We start from the raw sequence: 12384 nt of genomic DNA on the forward strand, positions 1-12384 counted from the left end.
TAAAAATTTGCTTGTCTCAAATGCTCTCAAACCAAGTTACTCTCGATCCAAGGTTTTACTGTACTGCTAAATTTAAAAATATAGTATTCTGATCAAAAATGCATTTCTACTGCTTTCAATAAAGGTAATAGGGATTGGAGCAAGCACAGTTACATTTCAACTTGGACATTTATTAATTCATATTATGCGAATACCTAATATACAATATACAGAATGACACGTTTAAATGTCCTGCTCCTGAAAAGGCCTACAAAAGGGAATGCTTGACAGTAAATGGAGTCTAAAAGGGTGGTTCGGGTACCTGTAATCCACCCCCTAACAGGTTTGTCTTTGATAGCAATGTTCAATTATTTAACAGACTTATATGGCTTTTTACACCGACTTTACATATTTTAATAAAGACGATGATTAAATACATTCTATGCTTTATGGACCTTATCACTTCCCTAGTGGACTGGGGTTACAAGAATTGCCAACTATATCATAAACACTTACTCCCCATTTCACATCCTTCCAACCCTTTCCTCAAAATGAACATGTCACCTCCATGCTGCATCCAGTTTCTGTGAGTCTCGATGGCATGGTCTTGGCATGTTCCTGCTGCAGTAACTTCATCTAGATTGTTTTTCAGCCGCATCTAAAAGTGCCAGAGTTGTATGGAAGAGGGGTCACTAATGGCATCACGCAAACACATCAGACATTTCATACATAATTGCAAAACTAAAAATGTTTCTAACAACAACAACAACAAATCTACAGGCACGTTTAAACAGTGCAACAGACAGAAATAATAAGAAAATACTTACGCATCCACCAGTAGGTCAGCTACATGATATGGCTCTATAAGTGAGTTAACTACTAAGTAGGTTTGTATACAAGGTTTGGTTTTTACATCCTGACCCCTGGGTCAAATAAATAGTATTCCCCACATTACCCCAACTGAATAGCCCTGGTATCCCACAAGATCGGTAATTATAAATGCTGAAATTGGGGGCAGAAAGGCCAAAAGAGACAGTCTATGCACAGCGCATGAGTACTCATAGAACCAACCACTAAAAGAGAATGACAACTGTCACTCCCGTAACTTGGTTGAGACATTAAACCCAGAATGAGAGAACTGTAAATATACCGTACACTATTCTACTAATAAAAATGCACGAGTTGTGCATGGATGGTAATGATGGAACTCATTTAGATGGCACTGACAGGCAGGCACCCTTTATTATGTACGGGAATGTATTTATGTATGTGTGGTTGGTTAAGTGCTGCCCCTGGAAGTCGTGCTGCCCTAGCCCATGCCACTTTGCAAACGCAAATATTGATATATATAGATATAGATATATATATATATTGCCATAGGCTTTAGTAGTCCTTACAACTCTGAACACAAGGTGAAAAAGAGTGGGAAAAAGCCCACAAAAATGCAACCACCACATTCGAGGATTGGTTTACTGCACAGACAGTCAGCTGTGTGTTCAAAATATCAGTACTTGCTGTCCTGCTTCAAAGCAGAACTGTGGCCAAGCTATAGATACTCAAATATTAACATATGCTTAACATGTAGTTAAAAAAGCTTTAAAACACGTGGACCTTGAGCTGCAGCGTCATCCTCAACATTTACAGCATTAAGTACTTTCAGTTCCATTTTAGTAGCTCAATTTATTCTGCTCCCCCTCCTAGAAGAGGCTTGGCAGCCTGCCAGCCTTCCAACCTCCAATATAAACCCAGAGCAGGTGCTCAGAAAGAGGAGGAGAGCAGAGTGGGAGAAAGGACTAGAATCAATTCACTGTTTCAGTTCTGAACTTTAGGGGTGAATTTCCCCAAAGCTGCATTTTTTTACTGGTTTGAAAAAAGATGCATTGTTGTCTATGGAACCATGATCAAAGATCAGTAATACAGCGATGAGTACAGAGCAGTAAAAGTAAAACAAAAATAGAAAATTTTACATTTGAGTGCAGTCATTTACTCGCGTACGTGTGTTTACTCGTCTATAAGCATGTGTATGTGAGTATAAATGAGTAACGTATATTACAACACTTGCCATGAAGAATAGTTTTACTCATCTATATGCTTACTCACCTTTACTTGCCTATACTCAACATTACTCAGGTCTTTACTCAGTCTTTTTTACTCACAGACTTTCTGTCAACAAGTTCCTGAGTAAACATCAGCAAATGATTACACCCATATGCAACTGGCCTATAAGGTCAATATATAAATTGTTTAATGTCTATAACCTAGGCTCAACTCTGCTTTAAAGTGGACCCTACAATAAATATGAACAATCAAACTTTTATAAAAGTTGCAAACAATCAGGTCATAGTTTTGTAAGTATTAGGGGAGAAACTAATGAGCAATTACTTGCTTTTTAGGTTGTAAACTCTTAAGAGCAGGGACCACTGATCCCTCTTGTATGAATTGTATTGTAACTGTACTGTTTCCCTCCGTTTTGTACATTTTTGCACAAACTGTTGGCATGGTATAAATCCTGAATATTAATAATAATAATTCTACCCACTTCATTGGCTATTTCAGACATATACCCATTTACAAAACTATCAAAGTAGACCTATATTTGCAAACCTAAAAGGGAAACTGTTATCAGAGTACAAATGGCTTGGGCACATGACATCATACCCCTTATGTCTTCTGGCATTCACTAGCATAGCAAAAGGAGTACAGAAAAAGGAAAAACAGGGATCTATGTATAGCTGGCATGTATGCACATTGAAGACTTTATACGTAAGGACTAATGCCGCGTACACACGACCAGACTTATGTCCGACAGACTTTCGAAGGAGTTCTGCCAGAGTTCTGACAGAGTTCTGACGGACTTTCCGAATGAGCGGATTTGGCCACACACAATCACACCAAACTCCGACGGATTTGAACGTGATGACGTACGACTGGACTCGAATAAGGAAGTTCATAGCCAGTAGCCAATAGCTGCCCTAGCGTCGGTTTTAGTCCGTCAGAATAGCATACACACGAGCGAATTTTTCGGTAGGAACTGGGTCCGGCAGAGTTCTGGTGGAAAAATTTGAAGCATGTTCCATTTCTAAAGTCTGTCAGACTTTTGCGAATCAAAAGTCCGTTGCAGCCCACACACGATCGAATAGTCTGCCGGAATCATTCCGTCAGACTTTGGATGTTGAAAAGTCCGCTCGTGTGTACGGGGCTTTAGGAGACAATGACAGCACTGAAAGGACATCAAGGCTTTCTCTGGGCTCATATACAAGTAATAAAACAATGCCTCCAGGAGATTCTAAAATGAAGAGTATGGACCTAACCAGAAGCATAACATTATAGCAATGCTTTATTGTACTCAACTACATAATAATTAAGAGTTAGCTTCTAATGGAAGGTCCATGTTAATCTCTAATACAATAAAGCTGGCAAAACACTGATCTAAATGTTCATGTTTTGATCAGTTCGTGGCCTTCCCTGCTTGACAGAAGTCGATTATTCAAATAACCTCTGTTGAAGAGAAAACTTTCAGACAGACAATCAGCAGGTGCCGCTTTCGGGAATTCAATGTACCGGTGGGGGGATTCCTCCATCCACCTAGTTTGTATGGATAGAGTAATCAGTTTAGCCAGAAGGTTGAACGAAAAATAAAAATGAACTGTGCGTGGTCAGCCTAACTTCTTACATTCTGAAACTGTTATAAAAATGGTACTTAGAAGAACACATTTATGCTTATCTTTTCCAGGTAAAAAAAGAATACCAAATAAATAAATATAATCATAGCAAAACAGTCTACTGTGTGCAGCCCACCTTATTTCCTGGTGTTGCTGAAAATATATTAAAAAAAGAAAAAGGGAAGGCACACTTGTGAACTATTGCCATAATAGCCTTAACCCCCCCCCCCCCCCCCCAAAAAAAAACAAAAAAATTAATGAATGGTGTAGCTGCCCAATTAGGTACCCTAGTGAACCCTTGGGATTTGAAAAATGCAAAAGAAAGTAAGGTGCTTAACCTCCCTGGCGGTACGATTATTTCGGATTTTAGGTGCTAAAAGCGGTACCATTATTTTGCATGAAAATTTGGCGTTTTATATTGTAGTCCTGCAATTCTTAGGAATAACTCTCTTAAATCTGTCCAAACCAGAGTCTAGCAGACATCCCGGGTATGATAAAGTTTGAAAAATTAAATCATAAATTATAATATAATAAATAATTATAAATAATTGTACCAAATAATAATATAACAATAATAAAAATTATTCAATAATGTAATCAAATCAAAAACACTGAAATTTGCTCAGTTGCAGAATTGTCACTGTCATTACTTTTCAGTATTTGATGACGGATCTCCCCACAAATCGCTATCGCTCAATTCTGCGAGTGATTCTAATTTATTATCGCTGTTTTCTAGCTGGTCTAAAATCATTTTTGATGTACAGTGACAGTTTTGGTTGCTATGGGCAATCTCCAGTTTCCAGGCATAAAGAACAGTTTTTATTATATAAAACTGCATGCAGGACACTGGGCAGACCACTAGGGACAACGGGGATGTGAAATATTTACATACAGCAATGTAATCTGTAAGATTACATTATACTGTATGTTTACTGTTTGTTTCACTTTTTGAATTTGGCGCCGATCTCCATGCCCGTGCATCGCAACGCTCGCAGGGCACGGAGATCGGCGATGTAATGTATCGAGCGAGACACGGCTCGCTCGTACAGCGGGGAGACAACGCTGGATCCGAGGGAGAAGGTAAGTAAACCTCCTCCTGGATCCAGCGATGCAGTCCCGAGTCTGACTCGGGGATACCGCTCTTGGTATAAAAAATCCACCCCGAGTCAGACTCGGGAATACCGTCAGGGGGGTTAACATACAACAAAAAAATTGTGCACTATATATTCAAATAGTACACGTCTATTGTGAGTCCATAGATATCATCCAATAAGTGTCCCCACACCACCAAGAAAACCTTTCCAAGTCTTAATCCTCATCACTCCTCTTCACTATATATGCACACATTGGATAGTATCACCACATGTGAGAAGAGTGAAAACTCACCAAATATTATTGCCCCCTTATGACAGGAAGGTCAAAGAGCGCTTTGTGGGTCTAAGCCCTCATGTATACTCCACTTGCCAAAGTTCTCATCCAGGGTGCTCTGGATGGTGTGTGGCCTCTCCTTTTACTCCCTCAAGTGCACCAAAGATAAGCTGTTTTTCCCTGGTGTTCAGTCCAACCATGTCTTCAATTCATCCGAAAATCAATAGTCAAAACTGAAGCACCAGCTGTTTAGTCTTTTAAGGATCAGTTAATAATGATAAAATCAGTGCAAAAATCATTATATTTCATAGTCAGGGTTGCAGTCTTCCTCTGCCTACATTCAATGATATAATTTTCTGTAAAGTTCAATGCAATATGGAGGCTTTTCTGTTCTGTACACTGTGGCTGTCATAAAATCTCTATCTTGCAGTCCATTAAGAACACAGGAATTGTAGGAATCCTTCAACAGCAGGGTTACACTGCTGAATACAAGAGGTTTAGACACTTCGGAAGTCTGTAAATCCTCCCCACTACCCCAGAATCAATGGTTGTTTAACTCTGCAAAGCTTCAATACTTCTTTGTAGTGTCAGTTTTCCTGCTGCTTTCTATACACCTTTATTGGCCAGTTTGGCAGGTCATTATTGTGATGTATCAATAGGAATGCAGGGAAGGTGGAAGGGGGCTTGTATTTGAAGGTGAAAAACACCCATTCAGTCCAGGTTTCATATAATGTGATTCAGAGGTGTGGTCACTCCTTTAAAAGTTGACTTTAAAACAGTAAACTTTAAAACCCAATCCGCTTTAGAAGAGATTTCTTTACAAACATCCAGAGTTGTCACTGCAGAGTTATCAGACTGGATACAATTAAACTTTTCCCTGTGCTGGGGATGGCCCTTTCCATGCCAACCGGCATGACATACAACTGAGAAGTTTAAGAACTATACAACTGTGTTTCCCATGGTTTGAACAGTCTTTGGAGTGCTGAAAACAAACTAAAATGAACAAACTTTTCTCAAGTATATGTAGTCTCTGATCTATCCTGAAAACCTTTACCTAACACTTAGGGGTTGGTTTACTAATAGCAAATAGACTGTGCACTTCGCAAAGTGCAGTTGCACTCTGCCAGAGCAGTTGCTCCAGAGCTTAGTAAACGAGTAGAAGCTCTGCCGACTTCCATAATCCAATCATGTGCAAGCAAAAATGCACTTTTTTTTTTCCTTGCACGTGATTGGGTTTTCTTTGCAAAGTAAAGTTTACCTCATTTATTAAACTCTGGAGCAACTGCACCTTGCAAAGTGCACAGACTATATGCCTTTAGTAAATCAACCCCTTAGTTTTGCAGCCCAATAAAGCCCTCTTAGAACAAAAAGGTATCCACGTGTCTCATTCCATTATGTATTCTAAAAATAAGAGGATTGCTTATTTTTATATATTATTATTGCCACATTTCAGTACAGTAGGTGCATATCATTCGTTTACAACCCAATGGCAAAATGCATACCCAGAAGAGCCCGTATATAGTGCAAATATAGGCTAATATTATATTTTATAATATATTATACTTATTCCAAAGAAAATGCTGTTTTAGGCTTTTTGGTACCAGCATGTGTTACCATGGCTTCTATAGAGCAGGACTTGACACCTAGCAAGCAAATATAATATTCATTAGTTGGAAATTCTTTGATTCCATTAGTGCCTTCCCACCATATCCTTATTGGCTACACTTGCTTGTGTTTTTAGTTTTGGATACAGTAGAGTGTTTTTTTTTAACACCCCTGTAAGTTTATTTGTCTGTGTGAGATCTTTCCAAAATTATAATATTTCCATTAGAACAGGTTTCGCCATTGGAAGATTTGCCCTCATCTCCTCTTCCTGTGACAACTTTTCATGCTCTTTAAGTCAATACTTAACCTATTAAATAATGCCTTGACAATTATTAACCTCTTGCCACCCACATAACGCACATGTATGGTGACAAAGAGGGTGGGCTTTAATGCCCACACGCTGTACAAATGCGTCCATGGGCTCTTGAGGTTTCTGTGCTGAAAGCACACTCAGCACAGTGATTGAGTAGACATTCGACAGCTCCCGGTCTCTAGCAGTGATCAGGAGTCAGTGTGACTTGGGACAGCTAATCACGGTGATCATGTGATTGGGCAGTTCTTCTCAACCCCAATACCCCACCCTTCCACCTCTCTGGGCATACAAATCCTGTTAAAAGGGAAGGAAAAGGGTTAACCACTAGAACTTCAACATCAAATCCTTAAATTTTACTTTTAGTATTTAAGCTACATTCTATTACCTGAAGTGGTTCTAAAGGCTGAAGGTTTTTTACTTTTCATGCATTTTTGTTTTATGAACACACAGAGTGGGACTCGGGAGTGAGCACGCATGAGTGCTCCTACAGCAAACCGCTTGCTATGGAGGCACTCAAAAAGGGGGAACTAGCTAAACAGGGCTTTTTGAGTCAATAATTTTTATTGAGTTTGACAAAGTTTAACACATAGTTGAAGAAGAGCAAAAACGTAATGTCAAATAGGAGGTTAGTACAACAAAGTGTGCAGCACATAGATCAGGGGTAGGCAACCTCGCCCCCAGCTGTGGTGAAACTACAAATCCCATCATGCCTCTGCCTCTAGGAGTCATGCCTGTGATTGTCAGAGTCTGATGGGACTTGTAGTTTCAAAACAGCTGGAGGGCTGAGGTTGCCTACCCCTGACATAGATGATCCTAAACAGGACTTTTTTACATTACTGAATAATCAAGTGAATCATCACACAATTGTATGTGAACATTCTCCTCACCTTTAGTAAATCAGCCTCAATGGATAAGGGTTTTAAAGCACTTGCCTGAATGAAAAAAAGGTGCAATAATCCTTTCGTAAAGAAAGGTGATCTGTTACAATATTTAAACTGTAAAAAGAAATATCAAGATGGACCACACAGCTCCCCAAAAAATATAAAAATAAAAAAATACATCTATAGAACTGCAAAAAATTGTCTTGATATTAGGTGACCGTGACCCACCTTGTTCATGAATGCTTTAAGCCTGAAATATAAATTACCACCTTACATCTGTTTTTTTTTCTGCCAAAGGAAAAATGTGAACTGTGCAGATGGTCATTTTTAACCATTCTAATAATACACTTATCTCACTTATCTGTCAAACGCCACTGCTCTCTTAGGACGTGCAAAATCACAGTGTTCTGCTCATTCACTGAGATACACTTTAAAGTCTGTATTTTTAGCAGTAATTTTGCTAAACAGAATTAAAGAATGTACCATCTCACATTAGTGATGACTGGTAACTTCCAAATGTATCAAAAATACAATTACTTATTAGTGTATACAAGTTCTTAATTTTAAATAGGTATTGCTTACCATCTTTTAAAAAAAATTGTATATGTCTAGTTAGATTGTGGTCATCTTAGTACCTGCTTTCTTTTGCACTTGCATTGTGTTCTTTATATTGTCTTTCTTATAACAAAGTACAGGCATACCCCACTTTTAAGTACACAATGGGGTTTATTTACTAAAGCTGGAAAGTACAAAACCAGGCTCACTTCTGCATAGAAACCAATGAGCTTCTAACCCCAGCTTGTTTAATTAATATTGGGTAATAAAACCTGGAAGCTCGTTGGTTTCTATGCAGACATGAGCCTGATTTTGCACTTTCCAGCTTTAGTAAATAAACCCCATTGTGTACTTAAAAGTGGGGTATGCCTGTATGTATAATATGATTTGTATGGCTCTTGGCACTACTACAAGCTTCCTAATGCAGGTTGTCAACCAGTGTTTGAAGTCCTTTGGGCCTCATGTACACTAGTGCTGCTAAATGGACATTTAGGAGCAGTTGGGCATTTTAGTTCAGTTTAGAGGCTTTTTTTGTAATGCAAAAAATTGATTCAGACGCTGAGTTTATCGCGTTTAGCCACATTTCGTTTACAGCCGTTTTGCATTATTGGCTATTTAAAAAAAAAAAAAAAATATATATATTTTTTTTTTTTTTTTTAACGCTTCTAAACGCAAATGCGGCACAACGCTGCTAAACGTGGCAAGTAAACACGGCAGACGTTTTAAACGTGAGTTACTATCTATCAAGTTAAATCATTCAGGAGAGGTTGTAAAAACGTCCTGTGTACATGAAGCCTTAATGATTGTTGAAGTAATCTCATCTTAATTTGGACTTTTCAGCAAATCAATGTTATATTAGAAGAAATAAGAAACATATTTTAGCTGTAAAAGAATAAAATAAAACAAAACAAGGGAATGGTTGGGAAACATTTTTACACATTTAGGGATAATAGTAACAGATCATTCGTTTTCAGTGTCCAAAGAGAGGTTATTTTTATCTTTTGGAGTCACTAATTAATCTACTTCAGGAGTTATTTTGTGGTAGGAATTATTCAAATATTACATTAAAGTGGTTGTAAACCTTAGACATATAATATGAAAAAGCATATCCTTTTATAGTGCGTCTCAATTAAGGGCACTAAGTCATTTCTGTTTGCTGCCTTGTTCCTCTGTTTGCATGAATCGCTTTTGACAAGTTTTCATGACACCAAGATAACAAAGGTAACAGGGCAAGGACCCCCAGCTGATTGACAGCCGCAGCTCCATTCCTATGTGCTGTGTGAGGGGGGGGGGGTGTCCCTTCCCTCTAATCAGCTCTCAGAGCTCCCATCACTGAGCTCTGTAGAGTGTGACTTAAAGTGGTTGTAAACCCTTATAACACACTTTGACCTACAAGTAAGCCTAGATTAAGGCTTACCTGTAGGTCCAAGAAATATCTTCTAAACCTACAAGGTTTAGGAGATATTTGCCGAAAGACAGGCACCGCTGTCTACGGCACTGAGCGCGCCGCCGTCAATGGCGATATGCTGCGCGTGGCGGCTCCCGTGTGCATGCACGGGAGTGACGTCATCGCGGCTTCGCCGAATGACAGCGGCGGAGCAGCGAGACCCACCGAGAAGTTGGATGCGCCGGACTACAGGGGACAGCGGTGACTTCGGCGGCTCCTGTGTCAGGTAAGTGACACATAATGGACTACTATGTGATGCATAGTAGTTGTGCATTATGCTTTATCTTTGCAGGGAATGAAAGAAGAAGTAAACTCATCAGGGTTTACTTGCTCTTTAAGCTTTTCAACCCTCTTTTTTTTCTCAATGGTCAGAAAGCTATATACATTTTGGAAAATTAACAGATGTAGACAAGAGAAGACTGCAGATAACTGGTACAACTTATGTAGGAGGATTCGTTTTTGATCTCTGTGTATCACCTGAAGCCAGTCAATTCACTGTGTATATGGGAGGGTTTACAAACACTTTAACGGCTAGGATTAAGGTTAGGGTTTAGGAGATTTATATTTCAATAGTTTAACTGAAAAAGATCTGACAGTAACATATATATGATTTAAACAATAGACCGTTCATGGATTATGGTTATAGCAAAGGCATAATAAGTCCATAGAGAAAAACAAAACAAAGATAATGTAGACCAGGGGTAGGCAACCCCCGGCACTGGTGCTGCAAGAGGCATGCCAAGCCTCTTTTGCCGGCACTTGACTCCCTCCCCATCAGCAGAGCAGAGCAGGGAAGTGTCAGTGAGACACTAATGTATCCCGATTTCAGAGTTCCCCATGCCACACCTGCACTGAGGGGGAGGCTCTGTGCCCCCACACATAGTAAAAGATGGGAAACATTGTTCAGTTCTCTAACTGTTGTAGTTGCAATCATCAGATTTTGTGATGGGAGATTGGGTGCAGTTCTGCTGGGGGGGGGGGGGTGGTCCCTGTTTTCAACCTTGGCTCGCTATCCTACTCTCCTTAGCTTCATCCATCCATCCGTGTCTGACAGTGTCTTCTGGTACTCCCCTAGTGAGCAGGGTGAACCCGGGGGTCATGACCTGGGGTCCCTGGCAGAATAAAGGCTAGCCCTTAGACTCCACACCCTGGGGGGTTCCGTGGCACCTGCTCACCTGCCGGCTCACTGTAGTAGTACCGTGACAGGTAAGGCAGGAGAGCAGGGGAACAGAGGTGGGGCAGGAGAGCAGGGGGGTACAGAGGTGAGACAGATGTGCAGGAGGTACATTGGTGGGGCAGATGAGAAAGTGGGTTACAGTGGTGCAGCAAATTAGTTCAGGGTTAGGACAGATGAGAAGGTGATTCAGTAGTGAGACAGAAGAGCATGGGGATACAGTGCTGGAGCAGATCTTCAGGGAGGTACAGTGTTGGGGCAGATGAGAAAAGGGGTACATTGATGAGCCAGATGAGCAGGGGGGTTACAGAGGTTTGACAGAAGAGCAAGGGGGTACAGTGGTGGGGCAGATGTGCAGGAGGTACAGTGGTGGGAGGGATGAGAAGGGGGATCAGCAGTGGGACAGAAAAGCAGGGGGTACAGTGATGGGGCATATGAACAGGGGGGATTCAGTGTTGAGGCAGAGGAGGAAGGAGGTACATTGGTGGGGCAGATGAGCAGGGAGTACAGAGGTGGGGCAATTGTGCAGAGGGGAAAGGAAGTACATCGGTGGAACACATGAACAGGGAGAATAGAGGTGGGACAGATGTTCAGGTGGTGCAGATGAGCAGATAAGTTCAGTGTTAGGACAGATGAGAAGATTGTTCAGTGGTGTAGCAGATGTGCATGGAGGTACAGTGGTGGGGCAGATGAGAAAGGGGGAACATTGGTGGGGCAGATGAGCAGGAGGTTACAGTGGTGAAAAAGACAAGGGGGTACAGAGGTGGGTGCATGAATTGGGGCTGATCTGAGGCATGAGAATGCAGGATGTTAATTTCTCACTACTAAAGTAGTTTACAACATTTACTTTATAAAAAAAAAAAATTGTGATTGAGAATGTGAAGTTGACATTTTTTTGTTATAAAATCGGCATGCTCAATTTCTTTGAAAACATTTGTCGGCACACCGTGCAGTGGAATTTTCTTTGGGGTACAATTTGGACACAATTTCTTCCTGAAGTTCCGTCATGGTTCAAACTAAAGACTTATAATTGGTCCAGTGGGGTATACATTAACCACTTCAATACTGGGCACTTCCTGCCCAGACCAATTTTGAGCTTTCAGCGCTGTCACACTTTGAATGACAATTGCGCGGTCATGCTACACTGTACCCAAATGAAATTTTTATCATTTTTTTCCCACAAATAGAGCTTTCTTTTGGTGGTATTTGATCACCTCTACGGTTTTTATTTTTTGCTAAACAAATAAAAAAATACCGAAAATTTTGAAAAAATATGTGTTTTTTTTGTTTCAGTTTCAAAACTTTGTAAATAAGTAAGTTTTCTCCATCACTGATGGGCACTGATAAGGTGGCACTGATGGGCACCAATGATGTGGCACCAATGAAGTGGCACTGATGAG

General features: G+C 40.3%; 1 protein-coding gene across 4 annotated transcripts in view; it reads right to left on the minus strand.

Moving 5' to 3' along the window:
* RFX3 (regulatory factor X3) overlaps positions 1 to 12384 on the minus strand; it is a 456270-nt gene that overhangs the window by 324520 nt on the left and 119366 nt on the right. For 2 of the 4 annotated variants that reach the window (XM_077475024.1, XM_077475022.1), the window contains exon 2: positions 496 to 637. The exons of 1 other annotated variant lie outside the window; for it this stretch is intronic. In XM_077475024.1, the coding sequence (XP_077331150.1) occupies positions 496 to 637 (142 nt within the window). The remainder of the gene's footprint in view (positions 1 to 495; positions 638 to 12384) is intronic. One more of the 4 variants, XM_077475023.1, reaches the window with a different exon arrangement.

Source organism: Lithobates pipiens, unplaced genomic scaffold (assembly GCF_037356315.1).
Source record: "Lithobates pipiens isolate NorthernLeopardFrog02 unplaced genomic scaffold, aLitPip1_a1.2 Scaffold_13, whole genome shotgun sequence".
Taxonomy (NCBI): Eukaryota; Metazoa; Chordata; class Amphibia; order Anura; family Ranidae; genus Lithobates; species Lithobates pipiens.